The sequence below is a fragment of the Zeus faber genome (genome assembly GCF_960531495.2).
Source record: "Zeus faber genome assembly, chromosome: 21".
In the NCBI taxonomy this organism is placed as follows: Eukaryota; Metazoa; Chordata; class Actinopteri; order Zeiformes; family Zeidae; genus Zeus; species Zeus faber.
This window is the reverse complement of record NC_137208.1, coordinates 13,120,236-13,146,916: the sequence shown is the minus strand read 5'-3', so window position 1 is coordinate 13,146,916 and position 26,681 is coordinate 13,120,236. Positions and strand designations below refer to the sequence as shown.

The 26,681-nt window shown below is 47.6% G+C and overlaps 1 protein-coding gene across 1 annotated transcript in view; it reads left to right on the top strand.

Annotated features, from left to right (window-relative positions):
* plxna4 (plexin A4) overlaps positions 1-26,681 on the top strand; it is a gene marked incomplete at its 5' end in the record, with an annotated part of 241,120 nt that overhangs the window by 203,135 nt on the left and 11,304 nt on the right. The window contains 6 exons of the mRNA XM_080022616.1: positions 6,000-6,066; positions 6,656-6,802; positions 9,784-9,943; positions 14,069-14,172; positions 18,988-19,087; positions 22,091-22,281. Of these exons, the coding sequence (XP_079878742.1) occupies positions 6,000-6,066; positions 6,656-6,802; positions 9,784-9,943; positions 14,069-14,172; positions 18,988-19,087; positions 22,091-22,281 (769 nt within the window). The remainder of the gene's footprint in view (positions 1-5,999; positions 6,067-6,655; positions 6,803-9,783; positions 9,944-14,068; positions 14,173-18,987; positions 19,088-22,090; positions 22,282-26,681) is intronic.

Sequence of the window (26,681 nt, the reverse complement as noted above, 5' to 3'; positions counted from 1 at the left end):
ATCCTCATCCCTGAGCATGAAAGACACACACAGAAAGCAACACGCACACACACACACACACACACACACACACACACACACACACACACACACACACACACACACACACACACACACACACACACACACACACACACACACACACACACACACACACACACACATATGTGCATACATACGTACGTATATATATCAAGCTTCTATTAACCAGGGAGGCTTGAAATGAACAACAGTTCATCAGAGGTGAACATGCTCACGCTGCCGTCGCGTGTGACAGCTGCCATATTGGCCTGGTAAAAAAAAGCCGCTCGGCAACACGCTCGGCAAGTGATTAATGCTGTCTGGGGGAAGGAGCCGTGATTAATCGCAGCCCCGGCGCTCACCGCCAGCCCCGGTGCAGCCGGTAAACAATGGAACCGCCGCTGATCCTGGCAGCAGATACAAGGCGACAGAGTCTGGTCGGCACGCCGGAGTCAGGGGGAGTCAAGGACGACAGAGACACTCGGAGCTTCCTCATGCGGGGTCTGCGGTCACTTACCCGGCAGCGCAAAAGTTTGGGCCCCCCGGGTCAGAATGCATTTTACCATGCGTATCTGGAGTCAACGGAAGCTGACCTCGCAAAAAACCTATCGGGTCAGACATCACGCCTTTCTTCAAAATTTAAAGCATTTTTTTATACACATTTTTTACCGTTTCTGCATTTTTTTTTTTAAGTCCCTATGCAACAGTTTGGGAACACTTCTACTTTATTCGTCGTTACTTATCAAAAAGGTGATTACAGATTCTCACACTCCAGGTGATTGACTCACTGGGGCTCCAGCGTCAGGTGCCTTCCGACCCCTCGGATGAAGGCCGTTCTGTCTTGGGGTGAACAGCCAGGGGCTCCTCTAAAGAGTGGCCCCAGGACATCCCAGTCAGGAATAGTCCACTTCCAGGCGACGGGATGTCTTTCCACGTTTCAATGCGCCTATTTCCGCTGTGGGGCGTGAAGAGGAAATTTATGCCGCAGACTGTGTCAGCTCAGCGGGGCCTTTTCCCAAACGTGATCCACGGCGGCTCACACGCGATGCCTTCCGTTCTCACCACACGTAATTCTGATGCCACCCAACCCCAACCCCACCCCACCCACCTCCCCTTCTTTCTCCCGCTCCCAGGCGGTTTTACGGAGCCTCATTAGTCCTTCGATTTTCCCGGCATGCATCCGGGGTGTGCCGAGACGCTGTGATCTATATCTATACGTATGGCAGCCCCAGTGCGAGCCCACGGCCGTGTCCCTAGATAGAGGCTCAAAATAGCCCAGATACACAGCCATTGGACGGCGAAGACCAAGCTGAAGTCGTTCCATCTACCCCTCTCTCTCTCTCTCTCTCTCTCTCTCTCTCTCTCGCTCTCTCGCTCTCTCTTTCTGTCTACCCCCCCCTCACTCTGTCGAACTCCCCCTTCCGCTTCCTTTCATTTCTCCATCTATTTGTCTTCCCTCCCAACGCTTGCTCTACCCCGTTCGCTCTCCGTATCCAGCTCTTCCTTTCTTCGCCTTTTTGATCTCTCTCTCTCTCTCTCTCTCTCTCTCTCTCTCAATCCATATCCCTCCCTCCCTCCCTCCCGCCCTCCCCCTCCCTCCCTCCATCTCACCCCACTTTGCTTGATTGCTAAATCAATGCGTAAAGTGCGTAATCGGGGTGTCTCTGGCACCGCATCCGAACACAGCAACCCGGCGCCTCCGCTTCCAAGAAACCACCCCCCTTCCCTCCGCCCCCGTATCTGCGTCCCCGCCATACATGCATGCATACGTACACACACACACACACACACACACACACACACACAGACGCATCCTTCCATCTGTCCCATCCCAACCTGCGCTGAGGCACAACCAACAGGCAAGCTAACTAACGAGAGTCTTCTTCCACAACCATCTGTCGCATTCCTTCTTGCTACTCTCCTCCACTCCCTCCCTCTCTCTCTCTCTCTCTCTCTCTCTCTCTCTCTTTCCCCCTCGCTCTCTCTCTCCCTGCTTCATTTGTCTCTCCCCCCTCGGCCTCTCCCGTCTCTCCTCCGCACTCCCCACCCTGCATGCTCAAACAGCCCCCGCCTCCCCCTTTTTTCTCCAGACCCAGACTTGTCTTTCTGTGCCCGTTGTCTGGGCTGCGTGTGACACCGCGACGGGTGCGGGCGCAGATTTGATTTTTGTGCGTGACAAGAGCCCAATTCGGTATGTCCCGGTGTTGATTACAACCTCCCACTGGCTCTGTTAAACACACGCCCGCCCGCGCGCGTGCACACGCACACACGTTCGCAGAAAGCCGTCAAAGGCAGCGCTCAAGGCACCGTAATTAAACTGTGAGGATTATCTCCGCAGTTAGTAAGTGTGTGTCCGTATGTATGTGTCCGTATGTGTGTTTCTGTATGTGTGTGTCCGTCTGTGATTGTTCCACATGTCTGATGACCAATCTCGTCCCCGAGAGCCAAAGTAGGAGGCTAAAACGTTTGTTTTTTTTGTGTGTTTTTTTCCCTCCCTACCTCAAGCTGTGTTTTCTTAACGCGCGATTGAAGCCAAGCAAACCTCTCAGACGCAGCTGTGTGATTTGTTAACACGGCAGCCGTCATCCTTCCTCCCAATCACTTATACGTCGCTCCTTCTCCTGGAGTGGGGTGCGGCTGCCGTTTTGAAACCATCAGAGAGCATGAGGGGGTAAAACCCTCGGCCTTCAAAATGTCTTTGCCCCTCCCGGTGGGACCGTGTTGTATATGTCGCTGTCGTCTGTGCGGTTTTCGAGGCTTTGAGACTGTAAAACGTAACGCGCGCCGGGGACTTCCTGCGGAGCAGGTCTGGACCGCCAGTTGCCTCTGCTGATTCCCACGGTGGAGTTCTGCCTGTGGGCAGATCCAAACTGGAAGCGGGTCACAGCCGAGCGCGCCTACAAAATGCCGGGCAGTTGGCGGCGGCGGCGAGAGCCGACAGAAATGTTAACGGCAAACCGAACATGTTGAATTCAGAAACAAACATGAGAGTTGAGAGTTTTATTAGTATACAGTAGTATATAGTTTATTTGCATATTTGCATTTATTTTTTCATGATTTTGAAATCCAGCAATAAATAGATACAAAAGCCATTAAAACTCTAGACTATGCATTTATATAGATAGATAGATAGATAGATAGATAGATACATACATACATACATACATACATAGATAGATAGATAGATAGATAGATAGATAGATAGATACATACATACATACATACATACATACATACATACATAGATAGATAGATAGATAGATAGATAGATAGATAGATAGATAGATAGATAGATAGATAGATAGACAGATAGATAGATAGACAGATAGATAGACAGATAGATAGATAGATATTAATACAGTATATAGAAATAAATAAATAGAAAAAATGTATATATATATATATATATATAGAAATTCAATGAATATATATTTTTTATCTCTACATTAGATTTCTAACTGATATGATGACATAATGGGAAATGATGAAGAGCCGTAAAGTCTCGCCCTTTCCCCTCCTGCATCTGGATTAGTATACTAGCATACTATATAGTCCGCCATAAGTTAATTATTTAGTGTTTAGTAAGCCGAAAACATAGTATTCTCAAGTAGTATGTGAGAAGTACCAGGATGACATGGTATATCACAGTATGTCAGAGTGGATGATGGTCTGAGCACATAGTATGTGCCACATGGCAGCCTACCCCCATGTGCACGCCTGGTTCCCATCCACAGCAGCTGCATCGGGCTCATCCCAGCCTGTTCTCCACTGCTCTCTAGGCTCGCTGCCCCTCTGATTAGACGCCAAGCGTGCGTGTCTCTCTCCGGCCAGCCCGGCGCGCCGCATTTAATTGCATTAACCCAAGAGTGGGTCCCTTTTTTTTTTTTCGACAGGAACAGGTTTATAGAAAGTTGTAAAATGTCGTAAATGGATCCAGTGTTAATAGTGAATGTAAACTCTGATGATTTAGTCAACCTCCCCATAGAGCGGACTGTGATTGAGGATGGGCTTAAGCAAACCTGTAAAGCCGTGCCAAGACTTCTTATTACTGCAGGGCCTGGCTGGCGCTCACAGCACAGCACACACACACACGCACACGCACACACGCGCACACACACACACACACACACACACACACACACACACACACACACACACACACACACACACACACACACACACACACACACACACACACACACACACACACACACACACACACACACACGTTCATGCTACTCAGCCCACATAGTAATTTCCCAATACATATTCATTGGGATTAATTTCTGATTTTTTACATGAAAAAGGACACACACTTGAACTATAACGTATAAACTTGTCACTCAAACACACGCAACCATGCACACACACACACACACACACACACACACACACACACACACACACATGCACAAGCAATATCTGCTAAAGTGAACAATAAAAGGCAAGTAGTATGGGAAAAAGAAAGGAAAGCCAGGCTCAGCCAAATTAATTCTTTTAATTCCCTTTTCTTTTATTTCAGTGGAGCCCTCCCACATCGAGTTCCTCTTCCCCCCCCCCTTCCCTCCCTCCCCTCCTTCTTTCTTTCCTCTGTCCTTCCGGAACTCCTGCTCTCCGTGCCTCTTTCATCCCTTTGATAGATGGGCCGCATTTGTGGACATGGAGAGGATTTGGAAGTGTGTGTGATTACAGGATCCAGGATGGGGCGGACAGACAGAGAGAGAGAGAGAGAGAGAGAGAGAGAGAGAGAGAGAGTGATGAAGGTGGGAGAGAGAGCGAGGGACACATGAAAGAAAAGATGAAACGTGACCTTGCGGACCCTTGGATCCGCGGCTGGAGGGCGGGCGGGCGGGCGGGCGCCAGAATGAAAGTGCGGGCACAGTGAGAGGCAGGAAGTTAATCTCCGCCAGGTGCCGTGCCAGCCCTGGCGGGGGGGCCCCGGCCCGGCCCCCTGGCACAGCGGGCCGCACACACCCCCCCGTCCTCCTCATGCCTCAGCATGGAGGTCCTTAAAGAGCCTCTCTGAATGGAAATGGGGGGGGGGGGGGGGGCTGCAGGTGGCTGCCCAAACACTGGGCCGAAAAACCACACACACACACCCGTACACAATTGAACACAATGGACCTAATCCTGAAATATTGATGCCCATGGCAATGGCTTATTCAAAGCCGGGGGGGATGTGGGGGTGTATGTGTTCGTCTGAACGTGCTTGTGTGCGCATGGGCGTGCGTGTGTGCGTTTGAGGAGTTTTTGGCAGATTACCCACAAACCCCCCCCCCCCCCGCCGCCAGCCAAGGGGTCGGTGCTAAAGGATATCCGATCCCGGCCTCTCGTCTTTCCCCCCGCGCCGCCACCACTGTTGTTATTATGTATGCATATTAGCCATTCACACGGGATCACTAGCGCTGCTGGCCCAGGTCAGCACACGTACACATAGTACACACAATAATACACACACACGCGCACACGCACACACACACGCGCGCGCGCGCACACCGTTTTGCCACACTAGTGGAGCGTGGATGCCAGGCGGAGAAAGAGAAGGGAGATGTATTCATTCACTTTCTATTGTAAGCGGATCGGGTGTTGGTCCAGTGAATAGGCAGGGGAGCGGCCCATAATGAGGCCAGTGTTATTACGGAGCCACCGCGGTGCCCGACCACATCAACCCACCGGGATCAAATAAAGGCTTTTAATTGCTTTGCCTCATGTAAGGGTCCCCACAGTCGAGCTGCCGTTGCCGTGCCCGAGCATAAAAGCCAGACGGAAGATTGGCTGAAAAGGCCATCGCCCGCGCGAGGACTCTCCCTCTCCGCAATCATGTTTGTGTTTCGGAGCCTATTCATTAGCGGCGGCGGGAGTGTTCCTCCGGAGCGCCGGGCGACGGCGCTGAATATTTATGACGAATATCAGCGCGGAGGGGGGGCGGGATGACGTGTCACATGATTTGTTTTGTCGTCTTGTGTGTTTGCTCGCAGGACCGAGTCGGTGGCGGAGAAGATGCTGACCAACTGGTTCACCTTCCTCCTCTACAAGTTCCTCAAGGTGACCCCGTCTTTTCGTCTCGCCCCCTCCCCTATCACGGCCAGCTCATGCATTTATTTTTGCGCGCTCAAAACCGACGACGGTTTTTCGCTGGCGGGAAATTAGAGTTTCGAGTTTTTTTGGGGGGGGCGTTTTTTCGAAAAAAAAAAAATTAATAAAAATAACTCGCCACGCAGCGAGGTTTTTCGCGAGGTGACGGCGGCTGCTTACGGTCGCGGAAAGTCATCGGCGCTCCCGCGAGCCTCACCTTTGTGTAATACGCCGTTTTTCCAGGATTAACTTGTGTGTGTTTTCCTCGCGTGGGCTGCGGAGGCCAGTAAACCCACAAGAGGGGAGAAACTACCGACGCGACTTCGTTTTTCTCCCTCTGGCGAGGGACTCTCTCGGAGAAAGACGTGGCAGTTGGCTTTAAACGGCCATCTTTGGGGTGTTTATCAGTTTTTATCCATCAAACCGTCCCCCAACCGCGCCTTCTTTTCGCTTCTGCGTCGTCCGTGATTTGTGTTTTTTTTTTGTTTTTTTTTTGTTCCCGCGGAGGAGGACCGACGGTCTCACCCACTCTGTAAATCCCTCTGTCTTCCCCAACCAGGAGTGCGCGGGCGAGCCTCTCTTCTCCCTCTTCTGTGCCATCAAGCAGCAGATGGAGAAGGGCCCCATTGACTCCATCACCGGAGAGGCGCGCTACTCGCTGAGCGAGGACAAGCTGATCAGGCAGCAGATTGACTACAAGACGCTGGTAAGGGGTTCACCTGGCCGGGGGCGCGGCGGATAAGGGGAAGACACGTGAATATGCTTCCGGGCACCAGAGAGGGAGGAATAAAGGTGGTCATGGGTGGTCGGCCGTGAGACGAGAACCGTAACGTAAAGTTGTCGCTTTACACGCTTGACGCGCGGCGGAGTGCCGACCTCACTTCCTGTCGCGACCGGAGCTGTCAAGACGAGTGTGTGTGCACATTTGCCTGTTTGTGTGTGTGTGTGTGTGTGTGTGTGTGTGTGTGTGTGTGTGTGTGTGTGTGTGTGTGTGTGTGTGTGTGTGTGTGGCTGTGTGTGTGTGTGTGTGTGTGACACAGTGGTGCACTCTTCTGGAAATTCTTGTTTACCCGTGTTGCCCCAGCTCTCTTCCTCCGTCACACCTCCTCCGCCTCCTCCTTCCTCTCCCTGTTGTTTCAGCGGGGACAAGATAGAAAGTGTTTGCTATCGCTCCCCCTCCTCCCGCCCCTCTTCAATACTTATCCGCTGAGTAAATAACAAGATTAAACTATTTTGGTTTTGGAGGAGACGCGGGGCTGTGACCGAAATTCAAGGATTCAAGACCCGACGAAATGAACTAAAATTTGCTCATGGGTTATTTAAAAAATATTTCACAGATGAAATTGATAAAAGGAACTTGGTTCATATAAAGATATAAGCCTGTATGTGCTTGTTCCGTATTCATCTATTTTGTCAAGACACTATGATATAGTGTCTCTCTCTCTCTCTCTCTCTCTCTCTCATCTCTGTGAGAAACTGAGAAGTACCACAATTGCCCTTTTATCATTAAGGTTTTAGCTGTTTTAACTTTTGTCTATTAATTGGATATTTACATATGCTTTATACTTGGGGCGGGGTTTTAAAACTAGGAAGATCATACGCTTTTTTAAACGTGCTCTCTCAGACCTTTCTAAATACTTTTGACACTCCTTGAAGATGTTGATGAGGTTGACGATAATGGACTGCGAGCACCAACCCACTGTGACGGTGATAATTAGGCAGATAGCAGGTAGCAGGTAGCGTGCCGCCGTCTCTCCTCCACCCCCAGCGGAAGGCTGTTCCCCGGTTGAGTGTTCATTTATTATTTTTATCAATTTTTTTTTTTTATTGCTATGACAGGAAGCCTCACTGGATGCGCCTTTGGCAAACGAAACTGCCGCTGTCGCGCCCCATCACTCATTGCCAATCCATCCAATCCGTTCCGTCGACCCATCATCTGCGTATGTTATTAGGGTAGCGTCAGGAATGTTCCGTCGTGAATTCAGAGGTCAAAGTAAGTTAGTATGTCGGTGACAAAGACAATCATTATTAAAGCAGTAAAAGATCATTTACTTTTTCCAACTTCCTTTTTAATTGTTATTCCGATGTAAGAATTCCCGTTGTAGGTGGAGCTGCACGGAAAATGTTTTTCCACAGTGGCTCTCGTTCGAAACGACCCATAGCGTGCCGCGCTATTAAATTACACTTTTAAATTACCTGATGCAAAGGAGCTCCATTATTAAGAATTTTATATTCGTCTGACACTACTGTAAGTTTTGCTTTCCCTCTGGATACGAATCCTTCACTAGCCTTTGACTGATAATGTTTGTCTCCTCCGTGCTGTAGTTAATTCTTATGAGTTTTCTCTGGCTGCTTCCAAATGTGCACATTTCAGCGATTAGACAAGTTACTTGCAGCCGGGTCGATGTGGTTGGGTCGGGAAGACTCGATGTCAATGGCAACGTCCATTTTCCAAAAGAGAGTAAACAGTTTTCCTTTTTTTTTCCCTCATGCCTCAAGTCAGCATTTCAAAATATTTATAATAATAGAATTCAGGGTGCCAGGGTGAAGTGACTGAGGGGGCAGTTAAAAATGCAGAGGGGGAAAATCTTTTTATAGAGTAAAACAGTAGGTTATCATCCTGCAATCCCTATTTATTTTTCATCCTGCGGGTGGCAATAAAGTGGCGTTTTGCCTCGATGTGAACAATTCCCTCCCTTACCCTTTCCATGTGTTTGTGCGTACTGGCCATGATATGAAATAGGAATATTTGGGGCAGATTGCCAGCTCACCACCTAAAATTTGTCTGTTGGTTGGTTTAATGAAATTCATTGATTTAACCACGCAACCGCCTCTGAAAGGCGAAATAACAACACAAGATTACTGTTTCAGAATCAAATAATGCATTTATTTCACAGCAGTGGCAAAGGCAGTATTAGACCTGAGTGTCAATTTAGGGAACCGGAGCACTCGGAACGTAGGTCTGCAAGATGCGAAAAATATTTGAATTTATGAGTGATTCTAACCGCTGAGAGATGACTGCGAAAATCAACAATGTTGTAGCCAACAGTGTCTGGGTGATCAAGTAAAAAAAAAAAAAAAGATCATCGGATCATTTTTGTCTGTCTTTCCGCTCATGTCATGCAGCTCCCGCTCTCTCTCTCTCTCTCTCTCTCTCTCTCTCTCTCTCTCTCTCTCTCTCTCTCTCTGTCTCTCTCATTGACCAAAGCCTCACTTCCCTGTTTCTTTCCATTCTGTGCATTGCTACAATGGAAAAAATAAAATAAGGGCCGAAAGGGCAGTGGTTCTATTCACAACCACGAAAATTTTGCAAGCATGGCTGAACCACAGTGACGCTCCTGCGCCGTTCAGTACCTGGGACAGCGCCGCGCGGCCTTAGGCAAACTGCCTCAAGTGGGTATCACATGTTTCGTTGCTCTGATTGGTTGTAGGTGCGTCCCTTGATAACGCCCCTTGGAAATGCAAAATCAACCGAGAGGTTCCAGACTAATTTGCATTTGGCAAATATATCGGCAGAGGTAATCTCATAAAACTTAAACCGGGAAGAGGCAGGAAATACTCTTACCCCCTGGTGGCGGCGGGCCTGATGGAATTAGAGAATGGAATAGCAATAACAGAATCCAGAAAACAACGTTCTCCATATCGGCGGTCCTGTGAAACCCCGTCCACTTTGTGCATTTCCCGCAGGTTGTCAACTGCGTCCACCCCGAGAATGAAAAGAGTCCAGAAATCCAGGTGAAGGTGCTGAACTGCGACACCATCAGCCAGGTGAAGGAGAAGATCCTGGACGCCATCTACAAGAACGTCCCCCACTCCCACCGGCAGAAAGCCTCCGACATGGACCTGGGTAAGATCCTTCTCCTCCTCCGTCCTGGCCAGTCAGCCGGGCCACGCGTCCAAAGGTGTATGTGTATGTGGAAGACATAGCGGAAAAACAAATTAGCCTGGTTCCTTGATCCCGTGAATCACAGGTGGCACGTTTGAGAATTGTTCTTTGCGATGCATCCTGAGATGAGATGACGTTCTGACCATAGACTTGTTTTATAAAATGGGCCTGAACATCTGTGACTCCACCCGGTGGTTTCTCGGCAGGATGGAGCCGGAGACTCCTGGCCTTGCGGGGGGGGGGGGAAATAAGTAAATAAAGATTAACTCTGTATATGTAGTGAGAAGTGTCTCCTTTTTCCATTGACTTCCCTTCACTTGGAGTTTTCTGGAGACTTGTTGTGGAAATGAGATGAACGTCGGCGTGGTAGCTGCCGCTTGGTTCCTATGCGGTTGCTCGCCCACATGTGTGAACGTTTTAGAACTAGAGTCCTCTCCCCTCATACCGTGTATCTTGAGGTGCATTTGAGGCCATTTCCGTTCACAGCTCCTGTGTTCTTCTAGCGTTCACCCTCTGTCAGCCTGCGGAAGGGCAGGCCCATCTCAGTCACCCATTGATTTTTTTTTTTTTTTTTTTTTTTTTCCTGCGGGGCTTTCGCGCCCCCTGCCAAAAAATACAGGCTTTGTGTTCTACCTCAGGAGACTCGCCTTGCGGGGACTTTTTGGCTCCGATATCTGAGATCGGTCTCCCTCCCTCTCTAAACTTCCCATCGATCAGGCCTCTTGTCGGCTCGCGTCTGACTCAGATGATTGATCAGCTTATCAATTGAAGCACTCGGTACACTCCTCACTCCGTTCTTTCCTTCTTTCCTTCTTTGCCTTCACGCACACTTTCCAGGGACGCCTTATAAATGTTGGGCATCATAATGGGGAATTGACGCGTGTGTTCCTTCACCAGCCTCTTTTTTCATATTCCGTGCATGACTTCCTGCATCACTATCTTTAAAGACGCAGGTGTCGTGATGATATTCACTGACTGATGTTACTGTTTTTTCCGATGACTATTTGGCCTTATTAAGTACGTGTTCGATGTCAGCATTCTTTCAAATCGCTTCTATGTGACAGATGTTGTGGAGTTGTTGCGGCTGTCCGTCAAACAGGTTCCACCCGGTGGAGTTTCAAATGATGTATGAGCACTTTAACCGGCTCAGACAGACACCTTATGGAATTAGACTGTTTTATAAGTCAGAAAGGGATAAAGCATCATCTGCTCATATATATGCAATTGTGTTGCCCCCGCTCTTGTGTGATAAATTTGTTTAGTTAAATATCCCCACTGTGGTGTGGAGATCTGGGGGTTTGGCTCCGACAGTAAATTTCTGTACAAAATGAGTATACATCCTACCATACCGGCCATCTCGGCATTCTGCACTGTGCTTCTTATGGTTTAATATTGCCAGGTGTATATTTTGGTAATACGTATTTATAACGAACACTGGATCTATGCCGTGGGGGATACGGCTGCGTGCCAGCTAAGTGAGAAGATTGGTTTAGCCTTTTGACAACATACTCCTGCGAGAAATTGTTTTGTGGCCCCCGCTGGGTAATATGTGTTGTCCTATTACAGTTTTATTATGAAGGGAATTGGAATTTCTCTGAGTGCGCTATCCCTTTGCCTCCTGTGTGTGTGTGTGTGTGTGTGTGTGTGTGTGTGTGTGTGTGTGTGTGTGTGTGTGTGTGTGTGTGTGTGTGTGTGTGTGTGTGTCTGTGTGTGTGTGTGTGTGTGTGTGTGTGTGTGTGTGTGTGTGTGTGTGTGGGCGCGTGCGTGTGCGTGTGTGTGTGTGTGTGTGTGTTCAAACTAGCATGAATGGCTGTGTCTGTGTGTCGATGTGTCTATGTACTAAGGGCACCACGGACCAAAAAAAAAGTGAGGAAATAAGGCCCGCCATTGAATTGAATTGGTTATTTACATATTTTTGGAATGCAATAATTTTGAAGAATTTTTAGCAATTAATACCTTAAGGAAAGTACTATTATGAAATGAAGACATACATGCACACACACTGCTGATCTGCATACCTGGTCAGGATAAGGGGGATTGTGGCAGGAGTGTGGTATCCCACGTATTGCTTTTAATTCCCTTCTTACCGCGGTCCACAGCCCCCTGCAGGATCCGCCACAGATAGAGCTGGAGAACAAAGCACCCTGGCCCTGCAGGCCTGCATCCATACCTTTGCGCGTACACGTGCACTCGGCCGCACATGTGTGTGTGTGTGTGTGTGTGTGTGTGTGTGTGTGCGTCAATAACAAATGAGTGCCACGCATCCCTGTGGAGTACAACAGTCACCTTCAGCCTTTCTCCCTGCTAGCAGCTCCAACACACTCCCCAAATCCCTTATCTCCTTTGCTGTGTATGCGACTCGACTCACACACACGCGCACACACACACACGCACACACAGACACACACACACACACACACACACACACACACACACACACACGCACACACGCACGCACACACACACACACACACACACATGCGCACACACGCACAGTCATTGAGAAACTCACAGACGCAGGGCCTGGCTTCTTTCTCTCCACTGCGTGGCGACCACAGGATTTGGGAATCGGGGCAATCTCGGCTTGCTCTGGTTTCCTCCCAAGTTTATTCTCCTTTGATTTCTCTCCCCCCCCCCCCCCCGCCGCTCCCCTCAGTTTCCCATTTGTTTACTGTGCCTCGACTGGAGCCGGCGCTCATTTGCATCTTTATAGGGAGACGTACTGTACGGACAAAAACAACGGGGAGACCCTTTATTTCCTGCGGATTTCTCCGATGCTAATGCTATTCCGGTCGATCGTCCTAAGACGGGCCTCATCAGGTGCGGCGGTGATTGCCGCTTTGTTTTTGCCGTTTGTGATCGGAATTGGAGATGACGGCCGCCGATATGAGCCGGGGACGGCGGCGAGGAGCGCCAATAGACAATAACGCATTCATGGAGCCCACAATGCCTGCGAGCAGTCGAGGAATCATCCGCTTTTTGTGTTGGTCCTTTCGAGGAGGCGCTTCTGTTGTTTGGTTTCCCCCGCCCCCAGTTCTGATATGAGACTCACTGATATGAGTGCTCACGGGAGGGAGGGGAGGTTTCCAGGCGACGCTCCTACGGAACCGCCTTGATTGCCGAGCTAACGAGGCGGTCTGACCCGAGCTCAAAAGTCCCGGGCGCTCGCTTCTCTCCGCCCCACTCCCGGAGAGAGAGGGCCGCCGCCCCAGGTGACACAGGGAGAGGATGGGGCTCTACGTGAGCGGACATAATCACACCCATCAATAAGGCGGCGGTTAGGGAGCGGGCGCACAAAGGGCAGAGCGGGCGATTAATTTAACTCCGCTTTTGGCTTTCTGTCGGTTTCTACATCCCCCCCCTCTCCTTCCTTTTCTTCTGTCCGCCCATCCAAGTGGGGGTTGTTGTTTTTTTTTCGTTTGTTTTTCATCTTCATTGCGGTTCTTTGCCAGCTCGGCATCGTGGTTATTATAACGAGAGGCTTGACATTAAAGATAAACAGGACCCGCCATTAACACCCCCCGTCGCTCTGTGCCCTGCGATTTTATCTCGGCCCCCACTCTCACTGGGCAAAGTCCGTCTGTGCCTGATGCTGCCGATGCTGTTGATTTGAGCTTAACCGCCACGCCGGACCAAAAGCTCATTCCCGACCATAAAGACCTTGGTCCTATTTGTCGTTTGAATGGATGTATTGATGATTGGATCTCTGATCTTATATGAGCGTCTCTCACTCCATTAGACTGAGGTCAAACTAGTGATAACACGCCGTGACAGGCTGACTGGAAATCAGTTTCCGTGGTTTTCCACGGCAGCAACAAGTGCATTCCAATCGAGAAGGAATTAGAGATATGAATCGATATGATGACAATCGTCAAAAATCAGTGTGAATTAAAATGATAAGCAAGGGAAAATTGTGACACAGCAAGATGTATGCTGTTGTATGGCCAAATGAATAACAACCAAAAAATATACATTTAACAAACTGAAGAATTTTTTTTTGATAGAAGATGACTCCAATCTAATGTTTTTTTTTTGTTCCCCTTGCAAAATTAAATTAACTGTTTTTCCCCCCCTCTACGATGGCAGAATGGCGTCAGGGTCGGGGGCAGCGCACGATCTTGCAGGACGAGGACGTCACCACCAAGATCGAAGGCGACTGGAAGAGACTCAACATGCTGGCACACTACCAGGTATAAATAGCACAGGACACACACACACACACACACACACACACACACGCCTGCTCACTAACACACACCATGCAGAACACACCTCTCCGTCAGATGGGATACAATCTGCCGCCTTCCAGATGTGTGTGTTTTGTCCTCGCCCCTTGCATATCCAGGGCTTATTCAATTTCCTGGTAAACTTGAAGCCGTCATCAGCAGGTTAGTGTCCACAGCCTTATGAATGTTCCCTCAAACAGATAACCTGCTGGAGCTTTCTGTTTCGTGCACGTACGTGAGCACGCACGCACAAACACGCACACGCACGCACACACACACACACACACAGTCACTAGACACCCTGACCCTTATCAGAAATAACTGGAGGTGCATTGTGTGTTTGTTGCATTTGTTCACTTTCTTCAGTCATTTTCCGTCCTAAGACCGCTTTCATTGTATTCAACCTTTGTGTCTTATTCTGGGCTGGACAGACCACAACTGCAACGTGGCTCATTAAACCATGGGCACCTACCTACTAAGTCGATGAAACCCAATTTAAAATTCAAGTAAAGTAACAAAATATGTTGTGTAAAAGCTATTATCTCTTAGTAAAAAGCTCCAAAAAAAGCACAAGTACCTTCCTCCTAAGATAAGATCAGTGAAGAAAAAGGTGAGATAAGATAAAGTGAAGAGTTCTACATACAGAACAAGTGCCTCACACTCAATGACTGACCCCCAAAGTTATGTCACTCCACTATACAGTGTGTTCTATACTATACTATACTATACTATACTATACTATACCATACTATACGCTGTACTATACTATACTATACTGTACTGTACTATACTATACTATACTATACTATACTGTACTATACTATACTATGCTATGCTATACTATGCTATACTATACTATACTATAAGCTGTACTATACTATACTAGACTATACTATACTATCAACTATACTTTACTATCATATACCATACTATCAGCTGTACTTTACCATCCTATAGTTTAGTATACCATACTATTCTATCAGCTGTACTGTACTATACTATACTATACTATACTATACTATACTATACTATAGTGGGGGATGGTGGCTCAGGAGGTAGAGCTGGTGGTCTAGTAATCTAAAGGTTGCTGGTTCGATCCCAGGCTCCTCCTGCTAGCATGCTGTAGTGTCCTTGAGCAAGACACTTAACCCCTAATTGCTCCTGATGGCTGCGTCCGTCGGTGTTTGAACAATTGTAAGTCGCTTTGGATAAAAGCGTCTGCTAAATGAAATGTAATGTTAATACTATACTATATTATTCTATCAGCTGTACTATACTACACTACACTATCAGCTGCACTGTACTATACTGTCAGCTGCACTATACTATACTATACTATACTATACTATCAGCTGTACTATACCATACTATCAGCTATACTATACTATACCATCTGCTGTACTATACTATACTATGCTATCAGCTGTACTATACTATATTATACCATACTATCAGCTATACTATACTGTGCTATAATGTACAATACTATACTATCAGCTGCCCTATACTATAGCATACTATACTTTACTACACTATACTATGCTATACTATACTGTGCTATCCTTCTACAGTATAATATATGAATCTATTCCTTACTATGCTATACTATACAATACTGTACTATATTAGTCTCTATATACTATACTATTCTATGCTATAATATTTTGTACATTTACATTTACATTTAGTCATTTAGCAGACGCTTTTATCCAAAGCGACTTACAATTATTCAAACACCGACGGACGCAGCCATCAGGAGCAATTAGGGGTTAAGTGTCTTGCTCAAGGACACTACAGCATGCTATTAGGAGGAGCCTGGGATCGAACCAGCGACCTTTGGATTACTAGACGACCAGCTCTACCTCCTGAGCTACCATCCCCACATTGTACTATACTATGCTATGCTATACTCTGCCATTCTATGCTATACTATACTCTACTATGCTCTCATAAATATAGGGTTAGGGTTGATATACTACCACCTATACTATACTACGTATATCATATTATACTATATATACTATACAATGCTGTACTATACTATACATTATAGTGGTTAATAGTACTGTATACAGTAATAAATATTAAACTATATATATATTTATACTATTTATTAAATATTATATGTTTTATATGTATATTATGCTATATGTTACAATACTTACTATACTAAACTCTACTTTATACTATTCTATACAATACTAGACTGTACTTTAGTGATCTCTCTTACATCAAGTCACCTCTTTTGTCCCTCCCTCCATGTCTTCCTGTGGCTGGCGGTGTGACCCAGTGATTTTGGGCTGACCTCTCTCTCAGCCTAATAGACTATGCTGTCAGAGCCCTTCTAGGGCCACTTAGTGAGTGACAGCGCTCTGTCAGGTGAAGGGACGGGGACGGGTGGGACGAGGGTTCAGGGGAGGCGGTGACCAGCACTAGCCGGGGGATTTAAGTGTAATCCTTTATGTGTGAAGAGGGAGAAGAGGGCGGCAGATAGCATCAGATGTGTCAGTCTAGTGTCTGTGGACACATGGAAAGGCAAAATGGATTTGTGTCAGCTCGGCAGAGACGGACACAGTCGACACACACATACACACACACACACACACACACACAATAATTGGAAGTGTAAGTGTAGGCCTTTCATTTGAGAAACTAAAAACCTACTCAAGACAAGATGGGAAGTCTAGCTTAAAGTTAAAACAGCAAAAAACAACTAAACAAGACACAATGAGGACAGACCGGGTCGGATGGACAGCGACCGGGTGGGGTTTCCTAATTTGCGCCTCCACTCCTTGCCAGCTGGACAAATAGGCTGAACTAAATGGAAATAAAATTGTCCCACCGGTGTATCATAGTGTAAATAATTTGCAGGGCTACGGCAGCACACCCCCCCCCCCCCCCCTTGTAAGCCTATTCTTCTTGGAGAGCAGGGGTCTGCGCCGGTGCCTAAATTAAATGTCACTGGTAGCGAGATGCGTGGGCGAAATGGATTAGGGGGCTGATTTCAGTCAGACATGAGATAATGAAGACAGAAGTTAATTCATTTTTAGCCGGGATGAATATTGGTGGCGCATTCCTGACAGACAGCGATAAAATGAGCCCAGCCCCTCCGTGCGACAAAAGTGTGCGGGGACAGGGACGGATGCAGAAATGAGGGCACGGCGAGGAGATTTTGGATAAGATAAATGTTGGTTTACACACATTGCATTTGCACATTCATTCTCTCCCAACTCTCAGGGAATCGCACCAATGACACAGGAGCCGATTGTTATTCTGTACGGTTATTGGTATCTGTGTGGAGAGGCCCCGCAGCTCGGTCCAGCTCCACGTCCATTGACGCAGCCAGCTTGCCTCCCAGGTCTGTTATTTCTCCCCGGGATTTGCTCGAGGCCACGTGAGATGTGGCTAAAAAGCCACGACGCTGTAAACCGTAATCGCATTTCCCTTTATCTTCGATGCATTTAATCGAGAACGCCCCCGGGCCACGCCGCCGCCCCCTTCCCGCTGTCCCGCTCGCTGGTCAGGAGTACCCGTTTCGATCCGCCGTCATTAAGTTGCCCCGATGTGACAGTTGGCATCGCAAACTGAGTGAAAATGTATATTTCCTGTTTGAGGAAGCATGGTCGCCGCGAGCCCTCTTCCCTTATCGGATGTTATTCCTGCCATTTTGAAAGTAAGATTTCTAACCCTCCGTCCTGCTCTTCCTCCGCTCTCCTAGGCTGTGTTCTTTCTCCTGTTTTTCAACCCCACCCCAATTTGGCATCCCGTCTCATATCATCGTACACTACTGTTATTATACGTTTGTGTTCGGTGTGCGGGATTAGTGTGCAGGGAACACAACCTCGGGGCGTTTGGGGGGTTTGGGGCTTCCCCCTCGAATGTGTGGAAGCCAGGTCTGCTCCCCCAATGATATGAACATATCTTGCATACAGAGCAGGCCAGGGGACGGGGTGAAATAACGTTATAATCCAATGACACGCACCCACACACGCGTGCACGCACGCACGCGTGCACGCACAGAGCTGTTCCCTGTCACATCCACCCACAATATCATAGAGATCACTTCAATTAACCCTGCCTCAGCCGCAAGCATGGCCGGTTAGATTATGCAGAAGAGGTGGGTGGCATTTTTAGTCCGTGTGTGTGTGTGTGTGTGTGTGTGTGTGTGTGCGTGTGTGTGTGTGTGTGTGTGTGTGTGCGTGTGCGTGTGTGCGTGCGTGTGTGCGTGCGTGCGTGCGTGTGTGTGTGTGTGTGTGTGTTTGTGTGTCGGGGGGGGGGGTACAGTATATCAGGGACACCGGTGGGACAAGCTCCATCCCCGTTGTGTTAATTGAATCCGGTTTAGTCGACCGGGGTGCCTGACTCAATTACACACAGGTGCTCACATTATAGTCACACATCTAAACCTGGGCCCAAGTATTTGCATTTTATACCAACAGAGGTTTCCTAACACACGCACACATAACACACTGCAACACCCAGCCATGGCCCTCCCTAACCTGTCTCTCGAGGAAGACATGTTATTGAATAGGGATCATGGGACCCACCCCCAGCCTGGATGTGTGGGATAAATAGCACGTGCAGCGTAATAAGCTATTTTCCTTGTTCATCCCTTTATAACAGGAATAGATGAGGAGAGAAATGCAAAATGACATCAGCAAAGTGATGTATGGTTTCACTGAGTGGTTGTGTGCTTATCGCGGTCAGTGGTTGCGTCTTTGTTTGCGGCTCCTCCGTTAATTTGGCTGTTTGGATGATGAACCCATTTTGTTGTTGCAGGTGCCTGATAATTCGGTGGTGGCCCTGGTCCCCAAGCAAGTGACAGCCTACAATTCTGTCAACAACTCCACCGTGTCGCGAACTTCGGCGAGCAAATACGGTGAGTCCAAGGGCGTGCAACACACGGGGGGTCCTTCTTGCACAAACAACGGCAAAGCCGCCGATTCACACCTTTGAATGCCGTGAACATCGCCACTTGTTTGTTGGGGCACATCCATCTGGGATGTATCTCCCCCCTTTCAGGGGAGCGAAATGCACAGATTAGTTTTAAGGGCAAGGCAAATTGCTCGGCTCCCCAGAGCCCGGGAAGCCCCGAGGTCCAAGTCAATTAAATGTTCAAAAACCATGACTGCTAAGAATCGGGAATCCCCTTCCCCCAGCGGGGCGCTTCCCTTTCAACCCCCCGGTTTTACCAGACGGCTTTGGTAGCACAATACTTTGCCACTTAACTCGACAAGGGCTCAGTCGCCTACATGTGAAGAAAGATAACAAAGGAAACGAAAATGACTCAACAGCGATGGGTCAGTGTGCAGCAGATGATGACCGACTACGATACATGGGGCTGGCAAGCTAACAAGCTTTTGACTGGCCCGACCGTTGTCGGTTATTAGCGGCTCCCAAATCCCAAATCCTGCTCACGCGTCAAAACTATGTGGGAAATGACTGTAGCGCAACAGTTTTTGGACATCGCCGTCTTTCGCTGGTCGGGGGGTCCCTGGGTAGTTTTTCCGCCCTCACCTGGGCCTGGGAGTGACTCTGGACGAGTGAGGACGCAGACAGAGCCCCGCCGACCGCACGAGACGAATAAGAGTGCTCGTCTGAAAAACATAACAAGATAATAAATGCTCCCCCTTCACTTTTCCCCCCAGCTCCCCGGGTCTCAAGTAGGCGCCCTGTCATCGCTCCCTCCGCACCGTCTTTGACACTTCTTCTTCCTCCTCCTCCTCATCTTCTTCTCCCCCCCCCCCCCCCCCACCGTCGGCGTGTCACCTCTGCGTCGGCTCCGCGTCTCCTTGAACCTGAAAATCCATCAAATCACAAAGCTGATCAAAGGGGCCCGGCGTCGCCGCCCGCAAACACTTCAGGAACATCAAATGCGGCGCCAAATGATGAGCGTCGCCTCATCTCCATCCACTCGCACCTCAGCTCCCAGGCTCCAAATTGGACCCGATCGGAGAGAGCAGGACCACGGCGCAGGGAGAAAGGAAGGCAAATGCCAGACGTAGCTCTCACCTCACTTTTTCTTTTCTTTTTTTTGGGGGGAGGGGGGGGGGGTGGACTTCAAATGCGAGCGCGATCCACTTCAGAACTGCTCCGGCCCTTGAAGAGTGACTTTGAACCTGAGCACTTCGGCCATAGTGTACCGAATAAAGGCAGCCGGCCGGGTTTCGGTGCAGCTTGGGAAGAGGGGGATTCGGGAAAAGACGAGCCGAACCAAAGAAGACGAACGGATGCCCTGACAGCCCTTGAATTTAGAGAGATGGGCGCGGGGGGGGCCACGCCCCAAGTTTTTTGATTTTAAGAAAAAATTCAAAGAACGTAACGTCCATTCCCTTTAAACAACGCCATCAACTCAGACGCAAACACAACTCAGGAAAACAGTGGGAAAAATAAAGCTGATTCAAGGGAAAAACATCTGTTCGTGCAGTGCGGTCTGTTGATATGAAAGGTGCATTTGTGAAAATGCGTTGATAAAAAATAAGACGAATAAATACTTAAAACCTGGTCTCCTGAAGGTCCAACCACCAATGATGTTGCCGTCTATATCAGTCTTTCAGCCTTACATCGGTTAAATGTGCAACTGATAACTAGTTGTGCCTCCCGAAATGTGTTATCCTATTCCCTTTTGACTCGTTTTGACACTTATTCTTACTACCTCCATCGTAACTCCGCCCGATCATTCAAATTCAAAGATTCTCCAAACTGTCTCGTGTTATGTTCCATTGGACTTCCTCCCCGGACGTTTGCATTTTAAATGCATCATCGACCACAAACGCCGTTGCATCTGGCGAACACAGTTAAAATAAAAGGCAGAGGAAAATGGGCGCTCCCCGTCCGGCGCCATTCAGCCGAAACCTCCCTCCGAGTGTGAAGAATGTTATTTTCACTTCACACGGCGCTTTATTTGCTTTATTTGAGTTTTTATTCCAAAATGACTGTCAGAATTTTGAGAGATGATAGGATCTGGAACTCTTAAAAAAAAAAAAAAAAGCACCATAACATTCATGGTGGTTGTGGCCAAATATCCGCTTTTTTTTTTAATCATGCATACATTTTTTTTATATGCATAAAATTAGCTCCACCCCCACGCCCTTCCTTTCTCTCCCGTCCCTGGACAGATTGATTTCTGTCACTGGAAAAACACTCTTCCCCGCGCCCCCCTCCTCCCTCTTCTCCCCAAACCGCACCCAGTAATCAATTCTTTTTCACACTGTGTAAACATTCATTGAGCCGCGCATTTGGAAATGTCATCGCCACTCCGACCATTGGGTGGGCCATGCATATTTCATCGGCTCTGACACCTGTTCGATTTTGTGTCGGCCCGCGCCGCCGCGTCTCATCCCGGGGAGGAGAGGCAGAAGACGGAGACGGAGGAGAAGGAGTCATGAAAAATTAACTGCGCGCGCTCTCTAAAAGTTTCATATCCAATCTCCCGTCGCCGCAAATTGGAAGACCGGGCTTCAACCAAACAGCCGTGCGGCGGGGCCTGGGCTCTGACGCTCGTTCAACAGCGGGTGGGGTTAGATATATTTTCTCAAATTCAATATTTTGTCACTGCCGTCTTTGTCTTCTTGTCTGTTGTTTTTCACTCCGCCGCTGTTTACCAGCGCCGTCAGCGTCTACGTCGATCAGCCTGGGCTTTTCTGCTTTCTCCCTAGTTGCGTGTGTGGATCTTCGGCTATCGAAATGAAAACCTTTTCAGGCACCGCCTTTCAATTACCCACTAACAAAGAATTTTGTCGCATTCAATGCTACGTCTCGATACAAACTAAAATTGGCCTCGGAATAGTCGACGTACAATAGCAGCATTGTGCTTTTTTAACCATTCATAGCTCCGGTTCTGGCTCCGCTGACGTTTGTCCCGTGTTGCGTTCCCTCGCAGAGAACATGATCAAGTACACGGGAAGCCCCGACAGCCTGCGCTCCCGCACCCCCATGATCACCCCCGACCTGGAGAGCGGCGTCAAGGTGTGGCACCTGGTGAAGAACCACGAGCACGGGGACCAGAAGGAGGGCGACCGCGGCAGCAAGATGGTCTCCGAGATCTACCTGACCCGGCTGCTGGCCACCAAGGTAAGGGTGCCGAATTAAACGCTCGGCAAATTGCAAGCCTGTTCAGCTTTCTCCCCCAAAGCCACGGGTTAACGTGGGCTCCAATGCACAGGCTGTCTGAACAAGGTCCCATGTGCTGCTCCACCCCAGTCGATTGTGATTGGTCCAATGATTTTCGGAAAACAGTTTCCTTTAGAAGCAAATAACAGAGCGATTGCAGTATCAATGTTCCTGACATGATGTCATGCGACCTCCCTCTCATGTGTTTTCATTCATTATTGGCATCATAATTATTTGATTTGTTAACTCTGGTCTGGATTTAAATATATATTTATTATAAAACATAAGAACTAAATATTGTAAGGACAGAAAACTGATGTTTTGCATGGATTATTTTTATTATTATTATTATTATTATTATTATTATTATTATTGTTATAATAATAATAATAATAATAATAATAATAATAATAATAATAATAATAAAAGATCAAGTAGTCTAATAAAGATCTATTAAGATTAATTCATATGATCATAATGTGTAATCTATCTGTTTATATTCTGTTTAAATTATAATTATTATTACTATTATTATTATTATTATATATTTTTTTGATTTTGTTTAATTTAATTGTATTATTATTAATGGGTCAGGTAGCCTAATTCGATGAATGAAGGTTTTAATAGAACGCGCAATGCGTAAACTCCCAAAAAGTCACTTCAGTCACAAGTTACTCTTCACAAAATCTGTCGTGAACACTATCAACAATCAAAACATTGAAACGATGACGCGTAACGACGTCATTTTTGGAACCAGCGAGGAAGCGGGAACCAGCGTCACCGGGGGCACGGAGGTCATCCAAAGGGCGTCCCACCTTCGCTGCACGCCGCCGTGACTCAGCCCGCCCAGCTCCCCATTTGCATATTTATTTTCTGCTTCGACCGAATCATCCCAGCGGAGAAGATTATTCAAATGTATTCCGCTTTTCCCTTCAGGTGTGAGCGGAAAATATGCAGATATTAGTTTGTTTTCCCTTTTCATTACTGCTGTGTTGACACTGCAGCGTATCAAAGAAAGTAAATAAGAAAAGAGCTGTGAAGCCGGTAAAGGTGGTTTCGTTATTAGAAAAGATGTTATCGGACAGAAATAGAAATGGCTCTAAAATGACTCTCTTTGAGTGATCGGGGGCGACGGCGGCCTTCGTGAGGGGAGGAGGGAGGAAGGGAAAAAAAAAAATAAAAGTTAATTTGGTTTGTAGGCGAGTGACTTTGATCTGACGTCTGAATGCAAATGGACAGCCCGATACCAAAGTTACTTCTCCTGATTTCACCCTGTTTTTTGTGTGGGAGGTGCGGGAGTCTCTACCCGGCGGCCAGGGCTTAGGGAGACGGAGAGTCTTTACGGGTAGCGGGGCGTGCGCTTTTAAGAGAAGCTCCCTGCTGCAGCCGCCCCTTGGTCCGCCACAGACGGTTATTGAACAGAAAGAAGTATTCAATCCTCAGCGTAACTTCAACGTGACTCGACGTGATGATGTGTATTCGTCCGCGGCCGTCCTTTGTAAACACTGCTGCGGTCGTAAATGCCCGTGTCGGCGGGGGCTCGCGCGGGCGCGCGCACACACGCACACACATAATGTTATTAATATCTCTGATCTTGAAAATACAATGATATGTACAGGCAAACGCATACACACATACAGTAAATACTTTTTTTTCCGAGGATTCCATCTGTTGAGTACAGATCAGTCGGAGCGAGTCATCAATGTCACTAATCTGGCAAAACTTATTTAGAAGTGTGCCGAAAAAAACCCATAATTAACACTTATTATGGACGCTCTTGGACACACACATTTTCTTCTTCCTTTCTGAATATGTTCCCTATGTCTTTATCTTTTAGAAACAGCAAAACCCCGTATTCACATAATCACCATTACCTGCTGATACATACGCGCACACACTTGGTGCGGAAGAATACACACACACACACACACACAAACCATGACTCAATAACATTGACTATAATTAAATAATTGATTTTGACTGGGATTCATGGAGAAACTCTGGAGGGGAATTCACATAGAAAATGGATTGCGGCCGCTGATGACGCCATAAATCGGGCGTCAAATAGCACCCGCTTTCAGCAACGTCTCAACGTCCGATTCACAAAAGACGTCACGCTGCTGACGTCACGGCGCGAACACGCCCGTGAAGTTTTGCCGCCAGGTGCAATTTGCCCTCGTTTTGCGTTTGCGTCTGTGCGCAAAGTGTAAACGCTGGCTCCGCGCTAAGAACGGAGTCGAGGTTGGACAGCGGCGCAGAGAGAGGAGAAAAAAGTCAATGGCTCTGCGGACGCCACACGGGGCTTTTTTTTTGGTTTGTTTTTCGCTTCGTTCAATAAGGAAGAGCACGAAAATAATTACATCTAAAATGAAGGCGTGCTGCTTTTTTTGTTTTGTTTGGAGAACGGGGAGATGCGTGATAGGGAGCGGAGGCGCTCTCCATTACGCCTTTGGGGGCGTTGGGGAGCAATGCCTCGTAATTCCGAGTTTATTCTCGAAACACCGGGGTATGTTTTTGTTGTTTTTTTGGCGTGGCCCTAATACTCTTCCGTGTATAAGAACTTTCTTTTTCGTTCATGTTTTTCATTCTTTCATTCTCCAATGATAAAAAAGAATTAAAACAGGGTTTGAGCGGTGCCGTGTCGGACGGAGGCTGTGGTTCAGTGGCAGTTTTGACCACTTCATCGCTATTCCCCATAACTTTTAGTTGTTTCTTTTTTTTTTTAGATGTCTTCTGAGTTTTATGGTAATTATGGAGCCGCTTTTGTCGTGTTTGTAATTCCCTTTTTTGTACAATAAATTATTCAAAGTTTCGACAAAGCCCGTTCCGCTGCCTTCAGATGCCGTGACAGGAATAAGAATTATAATAATAATGTCAAAATATTATTTACAGATCACTGGAAAGTCTGGCCATGACGTCCCTTATAAATGCGCTTCAGCTGCACCAGCTCTTTGAAGACGATCGCGTAGAGCTGCCTTTTTTTTTTTTTATCTATTGTTTTTGGTCTCGTGCAGTTACCACCAGTTGTCTACAGTCGGTAATATTTTCATTCTAACTGCATCAGGCTATTAGGGCTGGCGTTTGTCGATTGGACCTTTTTTGCAACAAGTCTCATTTGTATTGAAAGGGGCGGATTTTGCACCAAATGTGTGAATAATACCTAATTTGAATGTGTGCGAATAGCACCGGTACACCAAGACGCTATTGGCGTGGCAGAGCAGTTAGGGCTGCGTGTCGCCGTCGGCGGGTGCTTTGAGAATTACATTAGATTTTTGTGTTATTTTGGGGCCGCAAAAGCCGCGCAATCCTTTTCTGAATTGACCCTCCGTCTCTCTGTTTGACAAAGTGCTGACTGACATTAGTTTATAATGAGCGTTAACAGGAATAGCAGGAAGGGCCCCAATTTTAACCTATCAGCCCAACAGAGGACTGAAAGTGTCGGGATACAAATGCCTGAATAAATAAATGTAGCTTCGGTCCACTGCTGAATAGTTCAACTTTTCAATCTCTAGTGTGTAGCCTCCCCCGTTCTGTTCTTTAAGGCGCACACATTCATTCTTTCTGTCCCAAAATACTTTTGTTTTGTTCCACAATGCATAATCGTCATACTTTTGTCACATATTTGTATGTTTATGTGGCTTGACGTTCTTTTCCCCCGTCTCTTACGCACACACACACGCGCGCACACACGCACGCACACACACACACGCACACGCACACACAGACACACACACACACACGCACACACACGCACACACATGCAGAGGAGGCTGAGTGCACCAGACAGCACGCCATCTTTCCAGATGGATTTTTTTTTTCTTGCTATTTTTTTATTTATTTTTTGGTGGAATAACCAGTTTATCTCGACTGGCCATCGCTCTGGGTGAGGAATGATTGGGCAGACAGGCGGCGTAATTGACTGCGTCGGCTTTCACCTTGCCAATAAATACCCTAGCAACAGCGCTGACATCCGCCATATTACCTCCATCACTGTCTTTGCGACGGTCCCGGCGTTCCGTCTGGTGGACGGAGACGCGGGAGGCCTCGATTGTGTTTTATTTCCCCTCTCGCCCTCATAGCTCCAATTTTGACTGGTCGCCTTCCCTTCATTTAAATTTGAAGGCAGACATCGGTTGTGCGTCAGTAAATCTCAATGACGTATTGTCTTTGGAGTGCTGTTCCATGGCGGTTTGGGCCATATCATGACGCCTATGATAATATATATAACAAAAAAAAAAAACCCTATGCTGAGGAGAGGGGTCATCTATCAGCCCTCGGAGACACCTACGCACCCCTAAATATCAAGATAACCTCTGATATCTATCTTACATGGCTAGATCCCACACGTCATTACTCACGAC